The 27,707-nt window shown below is 47.3% G+C and overlaps 2 protein-coding genes across 2 annotated transcripts; one reads left to right on the top strand and one right to left on the bottom strand.

Moving 5' to 3' along the window:
• The first annotated feature begins 845 nt into the window (after window positions 1-845).
• On the top strand, window positions 846-26,437 carry LOC126538821 (uncharacterized). Its single transcript, XM_050185543.3, has 3 exons — window positions 846-1,034; window positions 17,545-17,667; window positions 26,149-26,437. Exons 1-3 carry the CDS (start codon window positions 849-851, stop codon window positions 26,362-26,364), a joined length of 525 nt encoding a protein of 174 aa, XP_050041500.3. The 5' UTR covers window positions 846-848; the 3' UTR covers window positions 26,365-26,437.
• On the bottom strand, window positions 11,248-11,968 carry LOC140212892 (putative nuclease HARBI1). The gene has a single exon (XM_072284015.1). The coding sequence runs from the start codon at window positions 11,854-11,856 to the stop codon at window positions 11,284-11,286; it is 573 nt and encodes a 190-aa protein (XP_072140116.1). The 5' UTR covers window positions 11,857-11,968; the 3' UTR covers window positions 11,248-11,283.
• Window positions 26,438-27,707: the final 1,270 nt, after the last annotated feature.

Genomic DNA, 27,707 nt, shown 5'->3' with positions numbered 1-27,707 from the left:
TTCTTTAAAAAAAATAACGTAACCCACCCCAACAAGTCTTGAAAGAGAGAGAGAGAGAACGTTGAACAAGAACGAAAGCAAAGAGAAAAGCGTGTCGCCAGAAAAGCGTGTCTCAGGACTGCCACTCCACGCCAGGTTAAAGCGGAAGGAAGAAAGCAAAGTCGAGGTGGATTAGCAGTGATCGCGGAAACGTCCTTCTGTCCGACCAGTCAACATTTAAATAGACCAACTTGATCATCCAAAGTGGCCAACAGAATAGAAAACACTCTGAAATTCGTGACGTCACACGATGCGCTGACGCTGAGGTTTTGCCGCGAAATTCAAAAATCGCAAGCATAGCTTTCGTTGTCACCGTTATGATTGGCTGATTCGGGGTTTTTTACCGCTCCAAAGCTGTACGAGAGATGCAGTAGCAGAAGGCAGACGACATTAATTTTGGCTACCTGCAGTTCTTTGACGGGCACATCAATCGAAGTATACAAAAGCATTTGTCGCGCTTCGCCGTCAAACCCCTCGCCCTCGTCAAGATGCGGCCGCCACGGCGGGGATTCGAACCCGGAATCTCGTGCGCAGCAGCGGGACACCACAGCCACCGACACTGAGGCATGCTCCCGCAAGGGCTGCAGAAGATAGCGCCAACCTTTCCTATTCCTTTCAAGAACCACTTCTCTCTCACCACAGCCACCAACGCGGCGGGTGATTTCTCCGCTAGGCCTAACTTTCACTTTTCCTCTAAAGTATTGACAATAGAGCCTTAAAGAATACTTGACCCCTCTAAACTTCTAGCGTCCTTCTGACGTGATGCGCCGTCTCCCTGAACCCTTTCTGTGTCGAGCTAGAAGGAAGCCATGAGCAACCTGAAGTGGATGCAGAGCCACAAGTGGGACTTCACGTGGATGGCCATATCTTTCTCCATGCGCGGCCACATCTATGCGGCGACCAACACCAGCGGCGGGAAGAATGCGGACGACCTGTTCCGCCCGTGCAAGGACTTCAGTGGCACCCGCCTCATGTACAACGTCCAACCCCAGATGGTGAGCTCCCCTAACCTTCTTACTATGCCAGAGGGGCAGAGACGCAAGAACCCGCGATTTAGTAAGCTGTATTCCGGAAGTATACTGAACCAAAAGCCACAGGGGTGGTCCTTTTATGTGTTTGTTACTGCGAAGTAGTCCTGCAGAGTATAAACAGCGATTGTCAGCGCTTTCTGTTTCTTGGTGGAGATAACGAGGTTTCGCATTTGCCACAACGCGGATGATAAAAGCGAAGATTAAGTAAGCCTTCACACACTGAGTGCTGTATTTTGTGTCTTGTTTTAACAGAAGCGCTCCAGTAAAGTAGCTGCATATTGCTTTATGTTCCCAGTATGAGCTAACGCAAAGGCAACTTTGAGACTAATTTCAGGAGCATCCTAATCTGTACACACTTTGCCTCCGTAGCTTATCTTTCATCGCCAGAGAAAGGTATCCGCAAAGACGGTTGGTGCATTTCCAGTGGTCGAGACAAAACAAAGCCTAAGAAATAAACAAAAGAAATGACGGATGAAGAGAAACAGACAGGACAGAGCGCCGACTAGTGCACTTCACTTTAATAACTTAAAAGCTCTTCTTGTTGGGCTAGTTATGTACTTTTGTAGGGCGCTATTTTGATGTGTGAGGGGTGGAATCAAATTTGAAGCAAAAGTGCGTGAACGTTTGATAAAGGTCAATATTTAAGTGCTTAAAGAGTTATAGCTGGCACTAGTTGGTTTTCAAAAGATAAATAATGTTATGTCATTAATAATGTTATGAAATGGCGCTTACTGCAGAAATAAATAAGAAAGAATAAGAACGGGACAGGGCGCCTGTCCCGTTCTCTTCTCTTGTGTGTGTCCATTTATTTCGCGTCTTTATATTTTATGATGGGCTTTAATAACTAGTTGGCCCATTACACTCGGAATAAAGATGGGCGCAAAATGTAGTGCGGCTGCAAAAAGGGAACCAAACGACTAGCATCGTTTTCCAACTGCTTACTGCAGACGCGGGACTGGGCAGGTACAGCTGCTCGAAGAAACTCTTTAAAGGGAAGCTGAAGAGTCTGTCGAATTCAATAAGACGCTCATATACGGATGCGGGAACCTTATAAACCATGTAGGTAAAATTTTGGGTTTTTTTTTTCAATTAGGAGCGACGTAATCATCGGTTGAAATTGCGCTGTAGCTCCGCCCCCGTCGAATGCCGCGCGCTGCTGCTGACGCTGACGATGCGAGCGGAGACCGGAAACCGCGGTGTTGTGACGTCAACTCTAGTGTTTCGTTCCTTCGCAGCGTCCGCGACCGTGGCTGACCGCGCTTGTTTCTGCGTGCGTGCCATCGTAATCTGCTTCGATCGACCCTGCATTCCTTTGTTAGTGCGTCTGCGTGTATGCAGAGTGGTAGTCAACGTGCGTGGTGGTCAACGTGAGTGGTAATCAACGTGAGTGGTAGTCAACGTGGTAGTCAACAGATGAAGGTCACTACACGTACTGCATGAACCGGGAAGCTTTTCACGCGTTTAAACCGTCTTTGTAGATTGCCGACAGCTTTGGACAGCGCACAAATGCCGACGATCGCATCCCCGCTTACGTTCCACGAGGAGGCATGCAGGAAGACAACACTACAGTTCTTTGACCGGAAACGAGCTCACTAGATCCTCGAAAGATCGCCGAGATCACTAGATCGCTTTGCAAAAAACATACTCACCAAAGAGCATTTCCAACACGAGGAGATCCCAAGACTTTGCTTTCGTTCGCGTCGAAAGCACTGCTCGCACCAGCATCGTTTGCTTCTTCGAGAGGCCGGCTCTTCGCAATCGGCTCGTACATGTAGGGAGTAACGCCGAACTCCTCAGAAAAACGCAGTCTCTCTAAAGTTTCCATTACCGTCTCAGAAAAGCAGCACCAAACTACCTGGCACCGCGCTTCATGTGTAGCGGCAGCGGTCGGTTACTAGTGTTGACGTCACGAGGCGCCCGACCAATCACCGGCGGAAACGAGACGCGCGAGCTGGGCGTGTCCGCTGCTGCACTTTTCGTCGAAATAAAATATATTTGCGCTTTCTTTCGCTCAATTTCGATACGATATTCGAATTCGGAGGGTTGAAAAGCATTATGTACAGATGTTCACTCATTTTTTCTGGAAAACCTTTCAGCTTCCCTTTAACGTCGACTCGGAGCACTGGCTTTGTGCCGCCCGGTCTGCGCCGCTCTTCAATGAACGTCTTTGATGCCGATTGGTGTAACTGTAAACTGGATTCTGCCACTGGAAATCTGCCGCTCTACAAGGTCGAAAACGATCCCTTAAGTTTCTCCGATGCTGAGCCGAATCGAGCCAACGAGAAGCTCTGCGTCTCCTAATTACTTTCGCCGCATAATCCGAGCGATTACACTGCGTGGACGCAGGCACTACATTATCGATCCCTCTTGGACTTCATTAGATCAGCAAATCTATTTTCATTCATTTAATCATCCTTACTCACCCCCATCCCATACCCCTGTATGCGCTGAGGCCTTTACCCTCGCATTAAAAAACATGGTTCAGCATCGTCACGTAGTATTTTTCGAGCCTTTCTCTCCATTTATTTCTTCTTTTCCGCGTCTCAGCGCACTCGCCGCCATGACAGTTCGCCGTCGAGTGGCTGCGGCGAGGCATTCGCAAGGATTTGACTGGTGTGGCTAAGTTTCATGGCTACCCACGTCACTGAAGAACTCTGCCTTAGTTGTATTTCATGTTAGGGATTGCTTTTAAAGGAATGCTGAAGAAGTATATGAAAAAAATTAGGGCAGGGAAGCATCGAAATTCAACTCGCAAGACTTTATGTTTAGAGAAGCAATGTTTATTTCACATGTTGTTTAAAGGGACCCTCACCAGGCCACGCAGCAAATATCTGTTATACGCTAGATGTTGTTACGTGTCCCCTACGGAGCGTTCTGCCGCAAAACGTTTTCCGATCGTCTTATTAATAGCCGAGATAGGATCATTTCAGTGCCGCAAACCCATGATTTCAGGAGGTCAGCTTCACCAGCAACATAGACGCTCTCTCCATTTGCCCTCGCCTAGCCTCCGCAAGCGAAATTCCTTCCCTGCGTTCTCCCATAACGGAGCTCGAGGATCGCGTGACGTTTACGTCACGGGCCCCACCTGCATTTTTTTTCCCTCGCATTTTTTGCGGCGCGGCGCACTTCCGCTGGCGGTGTCTTGCGCGAGCTGTTGTGAAAGTATCGTTACGCGCTGCGCACAATGTTGCGCGCTGTGCACGAGGATCCGACTACCGGTATAAGTCAGTGCTAGACGAATACTGAGGCAGACACAAGCGGATGGCAGTAGCAAATGACATAGTTTATGTGTATGGTTGCGTGACTGACTGTACAGCGTGGGAACAAGCAGACGAAACGGAAGTACATCTCTCTTCTTGCGGTGCGAAGTAAAACAAAAACACTCAGACATGCGGTTTGTGTTTTATTATGTCACTAAGCTTTAATTCGTGCATTCAAGCAACATATTACAAAAAAAATTCATGTTGCCTTGAATAGTTCTCGAAGTCACGTGTCACCACGAGCGACGTCACAGAACAAGCACGTGTACGTAGGCGCAATAGCATATGTACGTCACCCTCCGGCTTGGAGCGCGGCAAGCAGAAGGGCAAACGAAGTTGGGTTTGAAATTTCGTATCCTTCCGCGGCGCGTAGCGATGTAATACTTTGCAGACACGATCGTTATCGCGCATTGTATGCTCTCCGCTTGTCAGCTCAAGATGGCCAGACCTGGGGCGCGATAACGTAACTCTATTCCAAACAAAAAGTGTTCCAAACTCCGGACGTCAAAATGACGCGACAGTTTCTGCGTATGGGGGCGGGAACCAGCGACGTTTTTCAATCTGCCCAATCAGCAGCCTCCATCGTTGCTGGAAGCATGTTTTGCTTGTTTTTTATTTGCAAAGGGACCGTATAGCAAGTGACATTTAGATATAAACGTCTGATAAAAGAACAATTGTATGTAGCTGAGAGTAAAAGTGTTTTGTAATCTTTTAACGCAAGAGAAGTTGAAGCGCGCTTGAATGTAAACACAAATATTTTAATTTTTCGAGTCATAGCCACACACGTGCCAATTCCGCATCCAATCCATTTTGCTACGCACACTTAAGATGGCGGCTGCGTGAAAACAGCTGATCGGTTCTGTGGGCCGCTCTTGGTGTAATTTTTGTCCGTAACGTGATTAGATAAAATCTCGCCGTACGAGGTACTTTCGCCCGAGAAGGATTCTGGAAGCTGTGAACATCATGAAGACTGTGAAAGCGTAGTGCTCGGTGAGTAAACACATCATTCTTTCTTGTGCTTAGTGACTGAGCAGTAGCATCTGAACCTGGGTGATCGCATGGTGTTCACTTTTGCTTTTATTCGCATAGGATACGGAAGAATCGATGAAGGTAGGAAGGCGTCTCAACAGATAGCTGGTAAGAAAACGTTTTCTATAAACGATCGCAACTATCTCCGAATGTAGGTCATGATTTAAATCGAGGGTGGTCTGTAACAGAGGCTCATTTTTTTTTCTTTGCCACACACTGCTGCGCAGTGATACATTCCCCCGTGCGGGCGGTACAGATACTTCTGCTGGATATAACTTGCACGAGAAAAGTTTTTTTGTTGTTGTTATTCACTTGTGTTAAATCTAACGTGACATTTATGGCGTGATAAAATAACAACACATTAAATGAATGTAACCGTTATGTTTTAACGACGTAGTGATATCTGAAACGGTACGATTTGTTGGTATTAATTCGCTGCGGTCCGGCGAAAATTGAGCGCGAAAAAGAAATGGCGGATGCAAGAAAAAGCACGCGCGTTTCGGCCGCGCAGGCCGCTATGTTAGTTCAGGTTATGGAGCAGCATCCATACTTGGCGAGAGGCTCCACAAGCCTCTCGCCAAGTATGAGTGCTGCTCAAGAAAGAAAATTGTGGGAGGAAATTGCCGCCGCCCTAAACGCCGTCGGACCGGCAGCAAAGGCAGCCGGGCGCTGGCGCCTCTATTGGGCCCGGCTTTGTTACGACTGTAAAAAGGTCGTGGCGCAGGTCGGCGCCAAGAAGAGGTGAGCCCGCGACTAGCAACATCTTAGGAACGTATAAGCTGACGGTGTTCATGCATTTGCAGGAAGACGGGAGGCGGAAAGTTGGGCGGCCTGGAGGGTCGCGTGCTTGCCGTGCTCGGCCGTACCGGCCCAGCTTCCGCCCCTGTGGATTTTTTCCCTGGCGATTGCGAGGTGAGTAGCAATGTTCGTCGCTATGTGTACCGATGTCGGGCAGTTACACCGTGGTGAATATTTTGCCGTTGTGTGCTTGTGTGTGTTTTCTTACAATTCAACACACATGCCAGCACATGATATCTGTACTTTGGAAGAACGGAAATGCTGCCCCACTGCTGTTAAGAAACACCTTGTGGTGGATTTCATGGCTCGTTAATCCGAAAAGCATTAGCAACGAGTTGTCAAAGCTCCAAGTCACTAGTATGTCGCATGCTGGATTAAGAATTTTCTGATTTAAAAACTATAAGTGAAATAGACATTGCAACCAGTTGATGGAACTTAATCGCATTATGTCCTGTACTTTATTGTTCCAGGAGGACACCTCCAGTGAGGAGGAGCCGCATGCCGATGCGCCCCCTGCCCCACCAGCAGCTGCCCGCGTTTCTGTAGGCACGGAGCCGGGGACTAGTGGCACTGCACGTAAGGCACTTCAGCAGCTGTTGCAATACGAACACATCACTCCAAGCAGTATCTATTAAGACCTTTGAAACAGAAATTGTGTATTTATATTATTTACATGGCAAAGAAAAAGTGCCTGCCTAAAGGTCGCTGCAAAATGGAACAATAATCTGACTGTTAACACCATTTGTAATGCAGCTTGTGCAGCGTACAAGCTGAAAGTACTATCAGTGTAGTATTTTATGATGGTGCAGTGCCTTTTTGTTTATGCAAATTTACTGTTCATTTTGTGAACGGTGTGTTGCTGGAATTATTTTTCTGGGCTTCCACCTGATAATGAACCAGTAAAATGTCTACGCAGGATGGAGCGAAATTAGTTTTTTTAACCTGTTTACTGATTTTATTTTTACGGACCATCAGCTCGGCAGCAGCCCCGCAAGCCGCCACCCCGCCAACAGGTCCTCGAGGACGCGGTGTGCAGGACGGCCGCCGACTATGCCCGGCTAAGCCAGCAAGCTGAGGCGGCAAATGCAGAGGCCGCAAGCTTCCACCAGCTGTTGGTGCAGCAATATAGGCAGGTGCGTACAACTTGGCCGGGTCATTTTTTGAAGAGGTGATTAGTGCACATGGTAATAATGTACATTACAACCATGTTACACATGAGAGGCATCTGTAGTCATTTGGCTCATTGGCTCATGCACGTTTATACATCTCCTTTGAGGTGTTCTTTAACACATAGCAACTTACAAAACATTTCCATGGTTGCATGTATCGCCACAGCATGATCATCATTTGTTTAACAATTCAACTAGTCACCAATACTGCCTTCTGACAGGCAGAGGCAGCTTGGTAGGATTTGCTACGTTTCACACGTTTTTTAACATAACAGACCATGTACGTTTGCACGGCCATTTGTCATGTCATATGTAAATGATCTCGCTGCCCTCAAGAGTAACCTTGCTGAAACTGCAACACTTGCGAACAGTGCAAATCGAGCATTTACATTGCATAACCTGTAGCTAACTAAATGAATTTGTTTCGCAGCTGGTGGAAGAACAGAGGGCAACGCGGCAGGTCCTCAGCAGCTGGTAGCCGAGATGCGTGGTTCGCGAGAGGCGACTACTCTCATCGCAACCACGCTGCGCCAGCTGCTGGCTGCCCTCGCTCACCTGCGCGAGCCGCCTCAGCCATAAGGGACAGGTTTTTTTTTTTTTTTGCCATATCATCCTTTAGTGCTGTGTAGGTAGGTGTTGCCTATCTTTCCGTTCAAATCACCGCTGCAGCATTTGGTGGTGGTGCCCATACATCCTCACAAGCCGTTGTGCTGCCAAGTTGTAGCCAGTCTTGTGAACTGATGTGCAGGTCATGCGTGACCATGGCAGCGAAGACTGACAGTGCTGTGATGTCACTTGAAACACGAATGCATGGGGGTTTTTTTTTGTATGTAGCACTAAAGGATGATATGGCTGTTTTTCGTACATTTCTGTCCCTAATCATATTTTTTTTCTTTGCAAGGTAATTTCTCTTATGTTTATTTTTATTTGTAGTGCAAGTTTGCCCAAGTGAGGCATTATATAACTTATATGTAGAACTTTTGCGTTTCTGTTCCTAACTATTTTTTTCCCCAAGTTCATTCCTTTTCGTGTGTATTATTATTTGTCCAAGTGAGACGGTATAACTTATATGTACAATTTTTGCCATATTTTCGCGTTTCTGTTCCTAACCGTATTTTTTTCCCCAAGTTCATTCCTTTTCGTGTGTATTATTATTTGTCCAAGTGAGACGGTATAACTTATATGTACAATTTTTGCCATATTTTTGCGTTTCTGTTCCTAACTATTTTTTCCCCAAGTTCATTCCTTTTCGTGTGTATTATTATTTGTCGAAGTGAGACGGTATAACTTATATGTACAATTTTTGCCATATTTTCATTAGGTGTTGTTCACTTTTGTTTTGCTGTTACTGATATGTTTCAATATGCACCGTTCTTCCACGGAACATACACTATGCAATCACTTTTACGGCAACTACGACATTGTCGCGCACACCATACAGGTGCACTTAATAACTACAATGCTGTGATAACTGGAAATCAATTTTCATGCCATATGTATGTCATGTTTGTAATGTCAAACCATTCGTGCCTATGCAAAGTGGCCGAATTGGTATTTTTGTTAACACCAAGCACCTGTTACTTGTGATGGTTATTGTGATATTTCAGGTGTCCTTACCTATGATAGCAATACAATCTAGTCCCCATTGTAGTATAGCACAGTTTGCGACATACGTAACGGAGCCATCGATGTGGCCGCTATATTGACATTCACTGCCAGGCTGCTCTTGCAGCCGTTATATGAAATACCGTTGAAGTGCCAAGCATTTTCTCACTTGTTCCTTAAAAGCATGTCATGGCTGCTTTATACTGTGATCTTATTACGGCACTAGTCATTGAAAAGAAACCGTTTTGTACTACAAACATGCCAACTACATAATAGACAAGACATCTTTCTTGCTGTTAAGTTGCTGGATGAAGATAAATGGTTGTCTGCGAGTTCAAAAAAATATCATTATGCTCGTGTCATATTTATGCAATTTAACATCTGCCACTGGTAGTGTACTGGGTCCCATGTAGTGAACATCACACGGCTATTTTGGCGCCATGAAGCCATGCTCTGTGTACTTGTCTGTCATTTGCTTTGATGAAAGATGGCATTGAAGATGGATCACATGGTTTTATTTACAATGCAGATATAATAAACGATTTTAAACAATACAAGTGGTACTTGAAATGACTATTTACAATTTGTGTTCCTTCAATTCCAGAACTATTTACATATGTACAGTCTCCCAAGGGAGAAGAACGCGCTCGACATGCCAGGCGATTGTTTTCGGCATAACTTGGCGTTCAGTCTAGGAACTGTGCGGTGGCTGTGTGGCAAAACAGCGCAGGGCCTACAAGGTGCGTGAGAACAGTACGCATGGTGGAGCGAGAAGCGTTGCGCTTGGCAGCAGCCCAAATAGGAAGCGAGGAGACGAAGACCATTATCCTCCCATGCACAGTGCAGATGGCGGTGACAGTGTCGGTGATGACAGAAGCAACAGCAGCAGCAGCAAATCATTTGGCGAACCCCAGCTGCCCAGAGAAGTGGCTACAACATTCTGCTGATGAACACAAAGTGTTCTATCCACAGGTACTAAATGAAAGGCTCTCATGTAGTGTCACAGTGGAATGATGCAATCATCTCCGGTAGTGACAGCTCACTGGCAGAGGACACGTGAAAACGCTGGTTATGATTGAGCGGATTCTATAAAAAAACAGCACGCTATCCACTAATTGCACACATTTCTTCACATTGGTTCCTGCTCTCTATTAGGTGTGTAGACAGCAGTAATAAACATCTGGCCGCAGTGTCGGGCACGTGTTTATTGCTGCTGTCGGTGCTGCTGTCGACGCAGCCGCCTTCACACCATTTGCAGGTAGTGCTGGTGCTGCTGCCGTGTCGTGCCAAATGAGCGAATAACATTGTCCCGGGCAGCACAGCCTCTCAGGTACATCATGCGTGCTGCCCTCACTCGGGGAACTCTCTGTGGGGAGGGGTTGCCACTTTCATCATCACTGCTGCTGTTGCTGCTGTCATCACTAACATCATCTAACAACACGTCACCTTCGTCGAGACACAAGTTGTGCAACACTGCACATGCTGCAACGATGTTGGAAGCGCGTTCTGGCTCGTAGTGGAGGGCGCGGTACCGCTGAAGGCAGCGAAAGCGGCTCATCAGGAGCCCAATGCACCGCTCCACTACGGACCGCATGGCAGCATGTGCAGTGTTGTACCTGCCTTCTGCAGTGTGTATGGGAGGGTGGCCTGTGACTGGGGTCAGGAGCCATGGTTCCAGGGGGTAGCCGCTGTCACCTGCAGGATCATAAAACAAGGTATGAAATCTGCACAAAGTTTAGTAGGCGAAGCATGGGTCATGTAAAATGCACCTCCTACAGAAAGGCTGCAATAAAGAAATATACAGGCTGAGCACCTGACGCAGCTGTGATCACAGATAACAATAGCTGGGACATAGCATCCCTATTTGCAGCAAGGCAGCTCTTTGTGTAGTCTCCATTCACAAATGACTGTCAGTGTAAAAAAGAATGTGACAACGCGTGCACTGTACACTCACATTAAGAATTAGTTTAAAGTGCAACGCAGGTGTATTGTCACTTTGTTTCGTGCAGATATCATTGAAAAATTTCTACATCTCGCCTATACTTAATAACCTGACTATGACATAAGGGGTTCAGGCTTCAATATTCTCCTACGGCGCGAGCACGCTTTGCTGCATGCTGCCAGAATTGCAACTGTACAAAATTTTCCCGCTGCTCACCGAGGAGGTGTTCGCCGGCCTTGGCAATATACCCCTCCAGGAACCGACGACAGAACCACGTAGTTCTCCAGACGTGGGCGTCGTGGTCTGACCCCGGTCGCAGAGGGTCGACGGCGAGGATCCGCATGCCTGCGACGCAGATCTGACGAGAGCGCGCACAGCAGCATAAGCCACGCGTTGCTATGACGGGCAAATTAGACAAAAATTAAGATACTTACGAACATTGTGTTGAGGGCGTAGTAGCCTTTGCGGCACATGAATGCCGCCTTCTGCTCGCCCTTCGGTGCGATGATGGCTATAAGGCTGCCGTCCACGCATCCGATAACGCCGGGAATGGAGCCGCGTCGAAGGAACCCTTCCTTCACGGCCGCCTTCTCCTCCGACGTCCTCGGGAAATGGACCCACTTGTTGCGGGCCCCGGCGTGGACGATTGCCTCCGCCACGCGTCGCACACACTTGCTGACCGCAGGCTGGGTCACGCCGATCGTCTCCTCGCTCCCTACCGAGGCTTGAAAGCTGCCCGTTGCGAAGAATCGCAACGCGCACAACACTTGCCGCTCCACCGACAGCGCTGAAGTTCTCACGCCTCCGAGTTCCTCCGCCACTTCGTCGCACAGCCACCGCACAGTTTCTTTCTTCAGGCGAAAGTGCCGCCGAAACTGATCGTCTGGCATGTCAAACGCATCCTCGAGCTCCCTCCTCCCGCGCCCGGACTGACGAGCCGCCGCCGCCGCCGCCGCCGCCAACGCAATCACGAAGGCCGCCATTTTTTTCTATTCCAAACGGAACGGGGCACTCACCGGTTATTCCACGAATTTGCCGGGTTTGTTCGGCATAATTTAGCATAATGAGTGCGTAAACGTCACTTTGACGTGGCAGTTTTTGAGCATTCCTGACGTCTCTTGACAGGCAGGAAAAATGGGCGCGGCCTCAAAATATTCGACCAATGAGCGAGCGGTGTCGGCCATTTTGGAATAGAAACAGAACGGAATAGTTTTACGTTATACCGACCCTGGTGAGGGGCCCTATAACAGGTGGCTCTATTTTTGGCCGATTGTGAGCACGTGGCGGCTGCGTACGGGTACGCGCGGGGTAGTGCGCCGACGGTCGTGACGTCATGGGTGCCGGCTTGCAGCAGCAACAGAGGCGGGCAGCCGGCACTTGCCCGACGTACGCCTCTCATTGTTTCGTGAGAGCGCAACCGTGGAAGGTGCGAGTGAAAGCGACTGCACGAGTGGCGCAGTTACACAGAAGTGCGACCTGAACTTGCTTTGTAGTCAGTTTATGACGACGGAGCATAGTCCAAGTGTACAATTCGAATAACGAGTCCAGGCACAGTTTGGAGCGCGGTTGAAGTTGGAAAACAAGGCGTCTTACTTTCTGAACACAATACAGAAAGAGGGCAGCGATTCGCTCGTTGTCCCGATAATATGGAGACGCCAAAAATTGGAGGACGCTTAAGCTTGGCCTTCAAGAGCGGAACGCGATAGCGTTATCGCACCCCGTTCGCACAGCCCACTCATTCGCTCGGCATGCTCTTGAGTCACAAAAAGACGAAACGTGCGCCTGAGAACGCGGAACGAACCAAAGAACTCGGTGTCTCGGAGGGAGAAACGATCTACGCGAGCCAAACGTCGTGATCGGCACGGACAGCCGGGCCGCGACGCGCCATGATGGCGGACGCGATCATGGGGCCGACGCCTCGATGGGATCGTCCTCTATCTTGCTTGGAAGCACCACGCAGACGCATGACTACTCGCCAGCAGCACGGCACACATCGCAGACGACGCTTTCCCACCAGACGCGCTACGGCGCAGCGATCACGTCAGAGGCGTCCCGCATCGGACGCTGTACCTAGGAATGGCGCTGTGAGCGGAAAGAGGAGCCGCGTCGCGTAAAACGAGGGTTCTAGTTACGCGCGCTGGAAGTTGGAAGGGGAGAGAACGAGAAAACTTATTAAACGCAAGGGTATTGGGGCATCCTCGCACCGGTCCCCGCACGGCCCCAATGCGCTCAAACGAGAGGAAGGGGAGAAGCGGGCGAGAAGCGGCAGCGCTGTACATTGCGAGGAGGGGGTCTTCTGTGTTTGCCGCAAGATGGCTCTGCGTGCGCGCCAAGCGCAAGAAGAAATGTAGCGGAAACGTACTTCGATACTCATTTAACTGTGACTTCTGTAATTTACATGCTCATAATTACCTATATACACCGCAGTATAACTTTCTACAGTGCGTTTCTAAGGCAACACTGTATTCACTCGAGGCGCTTTTTTCGGGCTTTGAACCATCGAACTCATGAGTGGTGGCGTCTCCGTCTCACACTCCGGAGACCCTGGTTCGAGTCCCAACCCAGCCCATCTTGCAAGCTGTTTTTATTTATGAATTGCCTTCCGGGATTTTTCGCTCACGGCCAACGCCGATGACACCGGCTTTTATGCTACACGAGCTCCTTAACGCTGTCGCGTAAATGCGGGCAGTCGACCCTTGCGCTACAGCGAGCGTACGCAAAGAACGCTTGTGGCGTCCATTCGGCGTCCGCTCCAGTCCACCTTCTACTTGCGTCAGCGTTAGCGTGCTTCCACTGCGGACGCTATACGAAGCTGTCCCATAGCGTTACGCGGGCTTCATGACCAGATGAAAAATATTGAACGACTCTGCTGTTATATGCCGCAGCCAACACCGCTCGAGAGAGCGGCATTACGAAGATGGCACTGTCTTTTCTCATCGCCTGCTGATCTGGTCTTCGTTTTTCCGCTGTGCAATAAAGAACTAAGAAGCATAACTCTTGTTCTCTTTTCGAATGCACCTCCGCCTGCTACATTCCTTTCTTGTTTCCGCTTTCTAGAGAAAATGGAGAGGACAACGCCGGTATTTAGGCGCTGTCTTTTCGCTAACATGCCACAGCTCTGCAGCAAAGCAGAGCTCGTCTGTTAGTCACTGTCCTCGAAGTATTAAGAGGACAGAAGGTCACGCTTTGACGGTGCGTATGATGGCCGAGATCAGTGCGTATCGGGAATCCATATTCTTCGAAGCTTCGGCTCTGCTGGAAAGGTATGACATGGCTTGTCTCGCCCGACAATACTGTTCCCCGCACCCTTGCGCGCAGCAACGTAGAGGCATCCTCCTGCGTTGTGCTAGGTACTTCACTGATCACATTGCAAAGCAGCACACAACATAAACTGCGATATTGAAGACTTCGGCATAAGCTCCGCTAGCGGAAACAAGTGTGCGGCCGAGAGCAACTCTGTTGTTGAGGCGTGGTTCGTTTGCCGTCCGGTGCCGTCCATGCGGGTGGAGAGAAGCGTGCGATGGTTGGCGCGCCGGTATCCGGCACAGACGACGTCGCAGAAACGTCACTTCCTTTAGTTCACCGCGCCGCCGCTGGACGCGGTACTTCGCGAAAAATGCATGAAATTCATTCTTTTCCACTAGTTTCTGCCTGAAGACAAGGCTGTCTCAGCTAATTTCAGCCCCCAAGCTTTCATCTGAGCTAAAAACCTAGGCGGCAAAAGTTTTTTTATTATCCTTTTAAGGGTACTTTAGGTACAAAAACGTACGAACAGAGCTTTTTTTTTCGTTCACGTGACACGGAGCTCAGGCATGGGTATCTGATGCATGGCTGCCATTCTCGGTGCTCGTTCAGATTCTTTTTTTGCCTGATTGAGCTATCGTCAACAAGTTTATGAAGCTATGGGGTGTATAGGCTCTGTGCTATCATATATCGTGTTAAAAACCTAACACGCGTTATTATTGTACTACGGAGAGTGCGTAGGATTGTCAGTTCATGCTTTTGTTAGGCGTTGCAAGTATATTTCGCAAACGGGAATACCAGTTGACGAGTTTTAAGCTCGCGTTGCAGCGCAGAGGGCCAACATTCGGGAGGTACTCAGTGATGGCAACCATATCTGCGTGTATCTTTGGTCCTTGCAAACGCTTTGCTTACAAATGCAGTACAGGTTGCACTGCAATGTTTGTGCTTGAGAGCCAGCAGGACCACTTTGGCATAAAGCCGTAGGGCTACCTTCACTGCGTGCAGAGATGACAGCGTCATGACGAACCGACGGTAGCAGCTGAGATGCCCCGCTTTGATCGCGCACATTTCTACATGACGCTCGCGTTTTTCAGGCGGATATGTCACTCGCCTTACTTTCGGTCATCGCGGTGCTAGCATGCTTAAATTATGAAGCTGAACAAGCCCGACACACGGCAGCCGATTGGGTACGTGCAGTTATACACGTGCGCACTTAAGAGCTGCGCAAACGCATTGAGTTGTTGAATACGCATCGCCTTTCGCATGTACCGGCGTAACGTAGACTTCATCACAGCCCTTTCACCCCTGGCACGCGCCTCTATATAACCAAATCAAGAACCTGATAAATGCAACAGAGATAACCACCGAAGCGGCTTGATCTATGCAAGCCGCGGCGGCGTTTTCGCCGGCAGGTGCACTGGTCGTGGACGACATAACACTCAAATAAAGCTCTGGCAGGTATAGGAACATCGTGTACATTACGTATACATTATTGGCGAGACAAAGAGGTCTGATTTTTGTGCTTGTACTGGACACTAAAAGCAATTTGTCCACGAAACTAGCCTCAGAAGGCTTCAAACTGGAAACAGGCAGCCAACCCGAAGCGGCAAAATAAGTGCGCAGCTACTCTGCCGAAAAAAAAAAAAAAAAAAGCACGCGAATCATCTGCCTATCCACTTTCCTGGCGTTCGATCATCGCTCCTAGCACTGCATGCAATAAACAAGATTTAAGTACGGTAAAAATCCATGCGCAAACACCCAACGACAACTTTATAATGTCTCGCCTCGCGCAACTGTATGGGCGAACTTAGGGTTGGTGATACCGATGAATGATTAATCGATTAAATGTATCCTGCAATACGATTACAGTTCATCTATGTCCACCTTTCATCTAATCGACTTAATCGATTACACCCGGTTCCATTAATCGCTTTGCACAGTTTGACAGGAGTGGCGCGAACATTCTCAAATCGTACTGGAATGGCGGCGCACGAGCAGTAACTGCTGCTCTGGCAGAGCGCTTCCCCTCTCGACCCGCACACCGCACACGCCGCCCCAAGCCGGAGGCCTGAAATGCCCTTGCAATTCAAGACATACTATAGGAAACCCAGTAGTTGATGGTCGTGCCACTCCCAGTCCACTATAGACGTGGCACAACATGCCCGCCGGTTTGGAGCTTCTATTTGACATAGCGATGGAGTTCATGTCTATGTTGATTCCAGAAAATTATCTACAGCGTCCGAGCACCTATTCTCGCGTGCTGGTTGTGTGGCTATTCAAGCAAGGTATTCACCCGACCAGCCCAGCCAATAGACATTCCTTCGCTTTATAGAAGAGAGCACGTGGTTTAAAATCCTAAAGCAGTAATTTTCTTTTCCGCTGTGCACATTGCGATTTCTTGCATACTTTAGCGGAGTTCACCTTTCACTTTTGCCATGTTTCTCATTTCTTGCTTAACTGTACTGTCCAGGGATTCACTAGTGCCATGCAAGTCTCTTGTTTATTTCTGCACTAAGCGCCATTTCATAACATATATTGTTTATCTTTGGAAAAGCCACTAGTGCAGACTATAACTCTTTGTGCACTTAAATATTAACCTTTATTAAACGTTCATGCACTTTTGCTTCAAAGTTGATTCCACCCCTAAAACATCAAAATAGCACCCTACAAAAGTAGATAACTGGTTCAACCTTTCTAAAGCTGCCCGACAAAATTTTCGATTAATAAGTTTTTGAATGAAACACCCTGCATCGAAAGCCATTAATCGATTAAAGGCTAAAATGAATAATTATTAATTGTTAATAGAATAATAAAAAAAATTAATCGACCATCCTTAGGGCGAATACGCGCTCTCCAGAGCGAGCGACCAAACTGCGAGGGCGAGCGACGCGGCAAAGCACAAGCGGCGAAGAGACCAGGAGAAGGAGAGGCCGGGCGAGGAGGAACATCCCTGCCTTTAGTTTTATTCAGGGGCCTCGCACGCTTCTCGTCTCGCTCGCCACGCGGTTTCTTACGTGGCAGTGCCGCTGGATGGCACAGCGTGTCAGAAAAGAAGCGCGAGGAGCCCGGTTGTTGCGGACGGTGCGTTTCTCAGCGTTCGCACGCACCTGCACGCCATGCGTTTGGGAGGCCACGCGCAGGCTTCGCAGCGGCGGCGCTAGATGGCGCCGAGCGTTCTTAGGAAATCGCGAAAGAGGAGACCCGCTCCTGTACACGCCTCATACGTACTTCGTTCCGATTGTACGTTGTGTGGTTATATTGATACAACGCTATCGCATCACTCTGTCGACTGTCAAAGTGGCCTCGGCTGTGCCACAATTTTTTTTCTATAAGAGAAGCAAGCGCCAATCAGCAGTCAAGAGGCATAGCTGCTCCGTACGGTTGCATCGAAGGCCTGAACTTTCCCCAACCCCTATCCTCTGACGCAGCGCTGCCCCTCTTCCTACGGATGGACGTACGGTTTTCGGGACGACGTGGTCGGCGAGTATAACTACGACGCTGTCGAGGGCCTGACGATGGTGTTCGACTCCGAAATATTAATGAGAAGAAAGGTGAGTTCGGGTCACTTCGCCTAGTCAGCTGTTGGAAAACGAAACCACGTGGGCTTTCGTCATCTCACAACAATAAATGTCGTCAGACCCAAGGAGGATTATAAAAAAAGACCTGCAGCTAAGATGTGGCCTTGAAATTGAAGCTAGGCCGTGACCATCGTATTCAAGGCACTAAAAGACGTCAAGCCGCAGCAGAGAGTACGAAACGCTTTTTTGATGCTTCCTGCGTGTTTAAGATGACCAATGTCTTTGTGTCACTTGTTTTAGGAACAAAGCTGAATGTATCGGCAAATTTAATGGGATATTATATTATCAATACACAGCCCAAGGTAATATTTTAGCTTGAATTAAGTTTTATTTTCCATTTAGTCTACCAACTTGACTCTGAACAGACTCCAGCTAGCACGACACTTTTTTAGACATGAAGTTGGGGTAAGCGCTGGCTTGGTTTCTGCTGGTATGCAGTTGCGAGGGCTGCCACTCCAGAATATATATTGCTATGCGATAGAAATTGTATGGACACTCGAGGCGAATTATCGCCGCCGGCGTCGCGGAGGTGTTCCGGATATATATATCATATACTTTCATTATATTATACTTCCCCGCAGGGGCGTCTGCGTCAGCAGGCGTTTGGTGTGTTGGGACACAACGTACCCGAGCACAGGAGGGTTGGACCCTCCTGCGTGTAGCCGTGCGCGGCTTAGCCGTGTTTGGAAAAGGGGGATCCTGGGGGTTGAGGCGTTGCTGGGTGCTTGGACCTTTAAGGCCCCCCAGCGGAGGCAACACGGCTCTTTGGCTTCTGCTTCACACAGACGGCACCCCCGGACTGACCCACCCGGGGGAAATCGGCAGTCGCATTTTCTGTCCCTCTCCATCTATAATCTTTCTTCTGCACCTTTCCTTCTCTCCACTCCTTTCCTTATCTTTTTTCCATTCGAATTTCCTGGCGGCGAGGGTTAACCTTGTGTGGCTAACCAGCCTTGGTTACACCATGTACGCTTATAGGGGTGGCGTACAGCTGGCGTGCGCAAGTCTTGAGATACAAGCCTTGTGGCGTACCCATGTTGGGCTCGGTGGTGGGCGGCTGGCGCTGCTGCCGAAGAAACATGCTTTCTGTGGCTACTCCTTCCATTTCCCTAACTGATCGTCCTCTAAAAAGGGGGCGCAACGAAGCAACCACTCGATTTTTCTTCAAGAGCTACGACAACTTTGCGAAGTACGATGTGATCCACAGTGACGGCAATATATTAGCCAGAAAACTATCTCCCTTCAAAGTTTCGAAGTGCCTAAGAGACACATTTGGCACAGGATTCAAAGCTACAAGGATGGCTAGTGGCGACATCCTTCTGGAACTGAAAGACAAAGAGCAACTTAAAAAGCTTTCAGACCTCAAATTCATAGGTGACATAACAGTAACTGCCACGGCGCACCGTTCGATGAACAGTGTTCGTGGGGTAATCTCTGATAAAGTCATGCTTGGCCTTAGTGATGAAGAATTGCTTGAAGGTCTTGCAGAACAAAATGTAACCAAAGTTCAAAGAATCATGATCCGTCGGAATGACACCGAAATTCCCACAAAACATGTAATCCTAACATTCGGCTCCACCACATTGCCAGACTCAGTCGAAGTAGGCTATGTGAAAATCTGTGTAAGGCCTTATATCCCCAATCCTAGACGTTGTTTCAAATGCCAGAGGTTCGGGCACAGCTCTCAGACATGCAGAGGAAAATTAACGTGTGCCAAATGCAGTTCTAACGATCATCCATCAGATAATTGTAATGCTGAATCACACTGCACGAACTGTGAAGGGGATCATCCTGCATTCTCACGATCATGCCCAATCTGGAAAAAGGAGAAAGAAATCATTGCCCTCAAGATAAATGAAAACATCACATTCTTTGAAGCACGAAAGCGACTTACATTTCCTCGCAACGAAAGTTTTGCCGCAGTGACGAGGCAGGGGGCCCTCTCACAACGGCCTAAAGAGCCCGCCCTGGTCACACGCAGTGAACCACGGGGGACTTCTGCCCCCACAGAGGCAGCACCTAGTGCTGCCAAATCTAACATCACGCAGACCTTGCTCTCGCAGGGCTGCGTTACTGTGCAAAAACCGAGGCCTGAGACACGTCTCCCAGAGCCTCGTTACCCCGCCTCCACCGCCTCTGAGAAGGAGATGGAGGTTGACGCAAGTACATCGGCGCCAGCGGCACCAAAAGACAAGCGCAACTTGCTTGAGGGACGTAAAAACGAAAAAAAAAAAACCTGGAGTAATTCCACCAAAACCAAAATAACATTATCACTCTACACAGAACACTCCCAAAAACAACTTTGTCATAATGGGCGTTCAGATATTGCAATGGAATGCCAGAGGGCTTTTGCATAACCTAGATGACGTCAAAGAATTGTTATCTACGTATAAGCCTAGAGTGTTCTGTGTTCAGGAGACGCACTTAAAATCAAGTGACTCGAACTTTCTCAATCAGTTTGGAATTTTTCGTAAAGACCGTGATGATGGACACATGCTGCATCAGGTGGCGTGGCAATAATAGCAGTAGCCGTACGAACTATTTTGCTTAATAGGCTTATTACTGTATGCCCTTTGTACATTCCACCAGACAAGCGGCTCGACATACTGAGTTTGAAAAACTAATAGACCAGCTTCCTGAGCCGTATATTTTGGTGGATGATTTTAATGCCCATAGTGGACTCTGGGGGGACTCACGCTGTCATGCAAGAGGCCGGGTAACTGAAAAATTCCTTCTATCCTCTGCAGCATCCATGTTTAATAAAAAGTTCCCGACTTACTATAGCACTACACATAACACCTACTCCTCAATAGATCTGGCGGTTGGTTCTGCAACACTTTTGCCATGGTTTGAATGGAGAGCTCTCACAGACTCCTTTGGAAGCGACCATTTTACAGTTCTCTTAGAGGCGATACATACGTGTGACCCACCTGTAAATCCAAAAAAATGGAAGCTAAATGCTGCAAACTGGGCAGAATTCAAGGAACTCGCATGTGTGTCCCTTGAATCAGTAAAGCAGCTTGGTATTGACGAAATGACCGCCTATATAACTGAACACATCATCCATGCCGCGAAACAATCGATACCACAAACCTCTGGTAAAATAGTGAATCCTAAGACCTGGTGGAATGAAGAGTGCAAGCAAGCACGAAAAGAACAAAAAGCATGGCGTACATTTTCCAAATATCCAACAGAAGAAAACCTTATAAATTTCAAACGTGCAAAAGCAAATGGAAGACGTATTCGTTGGGAGGCCAAGAGAGCTAGTTGGAGAAATTATATCGGCTCAATAAACTCATACAAAGATAGCCAAAAAGTGTACAGTAGGGTTCGAAGGCTGAAGGGGAATGACCACACTACCCTTGCCCGTGGTAAATGGCTGTGCTACTACATTAGAAGCGCAAGCAGACTCTTTGGGCGAACACTTTGAGCACATATCGAGCTGCGCGAATTACACAAAAGCATTCCTAACATATAAAAAATTAGCTGAGTCAATACCCTTCTCCTTCCGAAAATCCCATAACGATGAGTACAATTGCCCATTCACGATGCAAGAATGAAAAATAGCTTTGCGCAACTGCAAAAACTCTGCGCCAGGATTAGACAGCATTAAATATGAGATGGTCAAGCACCTACCCGAGAAAACACTTGAATGCCTCTTATACCTGTTCAATAAAATTTTCTGCAGTGGTTGATTGCCGTCCTGTTGGAAGGAAGCTATAGTAGTAACATTATTAAAGCATGGAAAAGACCCCTCCTGTGTACAGAGCTACAGACCTATCGCTCTAACAAGCTGTGTATGTAAAGTGTTTGAAAAAATGACAAACCGCCAATTAATGTACTGTTTGGAATACAATGGAATTCTGGATCTCCACCAAGCCGGTTTTAGACCAGGAAGGTGCACAACAGATAGCCTAGTCCTACTTGAGAGTTATATACGAGACTCATTTGTTCATAAGCAATACTGTCTATCAGTATTTTTTTATCTCAAAAAAGCTTATTACACTACCTGGAGGTATGGCATATTGCAAGACCTCGCGTTGTATGGCGTGTCAGGCAACATGTTTAACATAATAAAAAGCTACCTGTCCGAACGAAAGTACAGAGTAAGGGCGGGAACTGCAATGTCGAGAGTCTTTGTGCAAGAAAACGGTGTAGCACAAGGAGGAGTGCTCAGCTGCACACTATTCTTAGTTAAAATGAACACACCACAAAAAACACTCCCACCCTTTATATCCTACTCAGTCTATGTGGATGATATACAGATAAGTTTTAAATCATGCAATCTGTCCATATGCGAGATACAGATTCACCTGGGAGTGAACAGGCTTTCAAAATGGGCTGACAAGAATGGCTTTCGATTTAATGAAGAAAAGACGACATGCGTGTTATTTTCTCGGAAAACAGGCATACATCCTGAACCGAATATTACGATCAACGGGTATGTGCTTAGTGTAAAAAAAGGAGCAGAAATTTCTCGGCGTTATATTGGATGATAACCTCTCGTGTGTACAACATATAAAAACAAAAATGAAATGTTTAAAAACTATGAACATCCTCAAAATTCTTTCGCACCAGTCGTGGGGAGCTGACAGGAAATGCTTGCTCTCGCTCTACAACAGTTTCATTAGAACACGTATCGATTACGGGAACATCGTTTACAAATCAGGTTCACGTTTTTTTAAAAATTCTGGATCCTGTACATAACCTTTGCATACGACTAGCCCTAGGTGCATTCCGTACTAGCCTTGTTGCAAGTTTGCACGTAGAAGCTAATCAGTGGAACCCAGGTCGACAACGTAAAAATTGTAGTTTTATGTACGTGCTTAAGATTAGTTCCAACCGAGAACACCCCTATTACAAAATGATGAAGAGCACAGAAACACAAACCCTCTTTGCAAAGCGGCCAACATTAGCAAAGCCATTTCTACTGAACGCACTGTCGCTATGTCAAGAAAACAACATATTGCTCTCGGACGTTCACCTGCATAACACTAACGAGTTGTAGCACCATGGGAATCAGTCACCATACATTGTGACTTCTCGTTCACCGAAACAAACAAAAAGCATACACCCCAAGAAGCTGTAAAGCAACACTTCTTATTACTACAGAGTAAGCACAAGTGTTCGGAATTTTACACTGATGCTTCAAAAACTGCTGAAACAACATCATGTGCTGCAATTGGTCCAGATTTTGTAGCGCATTTAAGATTAAAGAAATACACAACTATCTTCACTGCTGAAGTTCATGCTATACTTCTCGCAGTTAAAGAAATAACAACAAAACAGCTCAATCAATCCATAATATACACATATGCCTTAAGTGTGGTCCGGTCGGTGCACCTAGAAAAACAAAGAAAGAATCCGGTGATAAACACTCTCATTAGTAGCTTATCCTTAGCCTATAAGTCAGGGCTACATATTATAATCTGCTGGGTACCGGGCCATACTGCTATACCTGGTAATGAAGCGGCAGACGCAAATGCGGCTTTAGCAGGTCTAAGGCCCCAATAGATGTAAGTTATGTTCCATATACAGATATGAAACCTGTCGTTCGAGGAATACTGCGTCACGCATGGCAGAAGCTTGGGACACAGAAAATAATAGCAAGCTTCACATCATCCAACCCTACATTACCCAAACACCTGTACACCGGCATAAACAGGAGGAAGTAATCATTTCGAGACTGAGGATAGGACACACACATGCAACACACTCATACTTGCTAACCGGTACTGATCCACCGGTCTGCATTAGATGTGGAAGTCACCTCACAGTCATACATGTTCTTATACAATGCCCTGGCATGGAAGCCACGCGAAAAAAATACTTTCCTGAACTTTACCGCACCAATTTACCTATGCAACCTGCATTTTTCCTATCAGGTAAGCCGATGTTCGGCTGTTAAGTTATCGACCGTTAAGTTACTGTAACACATCGACCGTTAAGTTACTGTAACACGCTTCCTCTTAAGTTATCGACTGTTAAGTCCGGCTGTAAAGAGTTATCGACCGGCTGTTAAGTTATCTTAATGATGTGAACTTTTTGAAGAATATATCTTACCGCTTTTAAACTCATCTTCCCTACGCTACCCGAAATCCTACATATTCATCCTAAATTCTCTCAAGAAATGCAAGCCTTATGTTTTTAATTCCTAGGCCTTTACAGCCACCGCAGTACATCACAGGCATTGCAACCAATTATACCCGCTGTCATGTTTATAACATTCTACCGCACTACTAAACATTGTTTCTGGCGCTCTTTGGCCGTTGTAGGCCTTGCGCCATAAAGCACTAATTAATTAATTATATTATGCCTTTATTATATGCTTTCATAGATTACGAAAAAGCATTTGATTCAGTAGAGATACCAGCAGTCATAGAGGCATTGCGTAATCAAGTAGTACAGACCGCTTACGTAAATACCATGGAAGATACCTACAGAGATTCCACAGCCACCTTAATTCTGCACAAGAAAAGTAGGAAGATACCTATAAAGAAAGGGGTCAGACAAGCAGACACAATCTCTCCAATGCTATTCACTGCGCGCTTAGAAGTATTCAAGCTTAATCCACCATAATCCGCCTTAATCCTCCTCCACCCACCTTAATCTTTATTCATGCATATTAATCCTTCCTAATGCACTACAATCCACCTTAATCTTCTTTAATACACTGTAATTAACCTTAATCCTCCCTAATCCACCTTATGTCAATCACTAATGATTCATTAATGAACTTGGGTAATCTTTCTCTTATACAGGGGTGGGCATGCGTTGGGCCACCTCTGGCCATCCTTGGGTCACGTGATACGTCCAGTTTACAGCGCGATATTGAAACAGAGATCTAAAGGCTTTCGCCTTAAAACTTAAAAAAAACGCCAGATTGACTAATTAACGCTCATCACCTGTATACCACGGGTATACTGGCCACTAATTTTTTCAGGGCGCAAAGCAGAATCTATAATGCTGCACTTCCGACTGAGTAACAACAGTTAGGTGATGCGAGGTGATGGAGCCGCCCCACAATATTAAGCATACTAAGGACAACCGCAACAAAAACGCTGGTGAGCAGGCCGGAAGAATGAAAAAAACAATGCAGCATTACGGGATGCTTTCCTACGAGCTATAAGAAAAACGCCTCAGCTCGCAAACAACGCTGTTCTTTGTCGGAACAAAGTTCTTTCGGCCAATGTCATGCAGCCACTGGTTCCTGCGCAAGCCGTCACGCTTTCGTTGTGGTATCATAAAAACAGCATAACCATCTTCAGGCTTTTTGCTGCAGTTATATGCGCAACAGCCCGGCATAGCGCTAGCACATAGTGTAGGAAACACAGCGTACAACGTTCGCTACGCCGAGCTAAAGCGCCGAGCCAGCCGTGCTCAGGAGGAAAATGGCGCGAACAAAAAAGAAAAACACAAGCAAAACTCAAGATCCGCGCGTTTCCAAGGGCAACGGCAGGGAGACCAATCGTCGTGCAGATAAACGGGGGAAAAACTGGTTGCCGGGAGGGAACGCGCAAGGCGCGAGGAGGAGGCGAGGACGTCGCGCGGCGGCGGCAGAGTTCAAAGAGTATCGCTACTTTCAAATTATCAAGGGATTTTACGCGGAGCGAGATAGCAGCGCCCCCGTGTGGCCCCGCAGTCGCTCCGGCCACCCAAGCCGTAGTCCGTTAACTTTTTTGGCCGATAGTACGCTTGCCGGCGCGCAAAAGCTCGCGCCCATGCGCCTCACTTATGCTGCAGGACACATCTTACGCGTGGAAGCGCGGCACTCGCCCAGATATCTTCTCCAGACAACTATCGGCGCTCTGGCTGCCTCGTCGCAAAAATACCCACCAGTGTCCACAAAGGCGAAAATAGTAGGCCATGTGGGCGCGCTCCCGCGCGTCTTGTAGGTTGACACCGCCATTACTCTAGAGGCGCGGGAAACGCAAGGCGCGTGGGCGCGACCTTCCGCGCGCAGGTACGCGTTCGTGTCGTTCGGCCGTTAGGGCGTTTTCAACTCGCAGCCGCTGCAGGAGTTGTTGGTTCACGTCCAGGCATAATAACTTAAGAAGTGGATGCTGGAGTGTTCCTCCAGAAGGCTGATAGGTTTGTAACGGAATGAAGGTAATTTAGATAACACAGATTTGCCATTATCTTAGGTGGCATTTGTAACCACACTAATACAATAGGGCAGCATCTCTCAGTCTGCCAATTTTTCCGTCCGTCCGTCCGTCCGTCCGTCCGTCTGTCTGTCTGTCTGTCTGGGTGTCTGTCTGTCTGTCTGTCTGTCCGTCCGTCCGTCCGTCCGTCCGTCCGTCTGTCTGTCTGTCTGTCTGTCTGTCTGTCTGTCTGTCTGTCTGTCTGTCTGTCTGTCTGTCTGTCTGTCTGTCTGTCTGTCTGTCTGTCAAAATTTCTACCCATGTTTCATCTCAGAATGTTATTTGCCGTTTTTGTTTCTGCAACCAACAGATATGTGAGGCGAAGGCCGCTTATCCGGACGTCCCCTTCGGCATCGCCGCCTACGACGTCGAATACGACGCCAATGCCGCGGACTGTCCAACTATGCAGATCGGCTTCGGTGCCTTCAGGCGTCTGAAGGCGCTGCAGCGGCTGAACGAGTTTATTGACAAAGAATTCAAAGACGCCTCCTACCTGCAAAAGTGCCTAGACGTGCCCGTCTCGTGAGAAGACGCCTCCTTTCGCCACAACGACTTTGTCTGTCGCTCGTAACTTGTGCGACTTACCGAAAATAATTGTTCTTGCCATCCTTGGCACTATGTGCACTCTTCAAAATGGCGACAGCGAATATAAAGAAATGAGAATAACTGCAATGCTGAGAGCAAATATTATGTTCCACGCTTTCTTGCTTTTAAGCAGAACAGAAGTTTCTTCATTTTTTGTCGTTACTTTCTTTTTCAGTTTACAATGTGAAGGAAGAAAACTGGTTCGCTGACCGCTTCAAAGGCCCCTCGCCCCCGTTAGAACATTGGCATAACCGGGAAAACGCGGGAACGCCATCGATGTATTAACAATAAACAAATGACGAAACGTCTCATACGAACCAAAATACTAGATCTAAACTATTTATGTAAGGAATCACGCGGTAGGTTTTCTTAAATGATGTGAGCGTAAGCATCCCTAGATGAGCATGAACAAAATGATTGCTTGAACCTACGCCCAAATAGCACTGGTCAACTTGCTTAGTTTTATTTCTGATGGTCCATTGCCTCTTTCATAAAGTTTATTCAATTCACGCGGAAGGATACTGTTAAGAATTTGCATATGATAGTTTGTGTGATAGTGAGAAACCATCAATTTTTCTCTTTTTCTCGTAACATTCACTTGTTCATTCAGACAATAGTTTGCCATCTCAAGAGCAAAAATAGAACGAGGCCACCTGCAACAGATGCAGTGTTCATCCAACTGTATTATTTAACATAAATCAGTTCTTTGACTTCACAATCGACGAGCGTGCTTTTCCAAGCGCCATTCAGATTAATCCAACTGCCAGCAATTGTAATCCGACGCCACCGAAATTTACGTACCATTGAATTTAGTCCAGCACGCCAGCCGAAATAATCCAAACGCCAGTGAGGTTAATCCAAACATAAAGCAATTGAACAGCTTATGAATTTCAAGGCAACTGAAATTTTGTGAAAATATTGGGGTTAATGCCTTGAAAATAAACGGGCGAGAGGGGAGACCAGTAGCTTTCCTACCACATCACTAACGACAACATTTGGAGGTTTTCCTATTTCTTCTTCTTCCTGTTTTTTTGTCATGAGAGAGACACAGTAGATAGCAATTCTAGCAACTAAGAGGAAGTGTCAGCATTAGGTCGTTAAGAGATTTGAGGACACGTGCGATTTGGTCATGGCTATCAAGCAGAAAAATACAAAGTGATTTAATGATAATCACTTACCAGTGGTAGGCTTCGGTCACTAGCAAATACGATTCTATATTTTACTGCGATATCCCTAGCCGCTAATCAAACACCTCGACATCAATACCACTAAAAAGCTCATGAA

Source organism: Dermacentor andersoni, chromosome 8 (assembly GCF_023375885.2).
Source record: "Dermacentor andersoni chromosome 8, qqDerAnde1_hic_scaffold, whole genome shotgun sequence".
Classification (NCBI taxonomy): Eukaryota; Metazoa; Arthropoda; class Arachnida; order Ixodida; family Ixodidae; genus Dermacentor; species Dermacentor andersoni.
The sequence above is the reverse complement of the archived record's forward strand: the minus strand, read 5'-3'. Positions and strand labels throughout refer to the sequence as shown.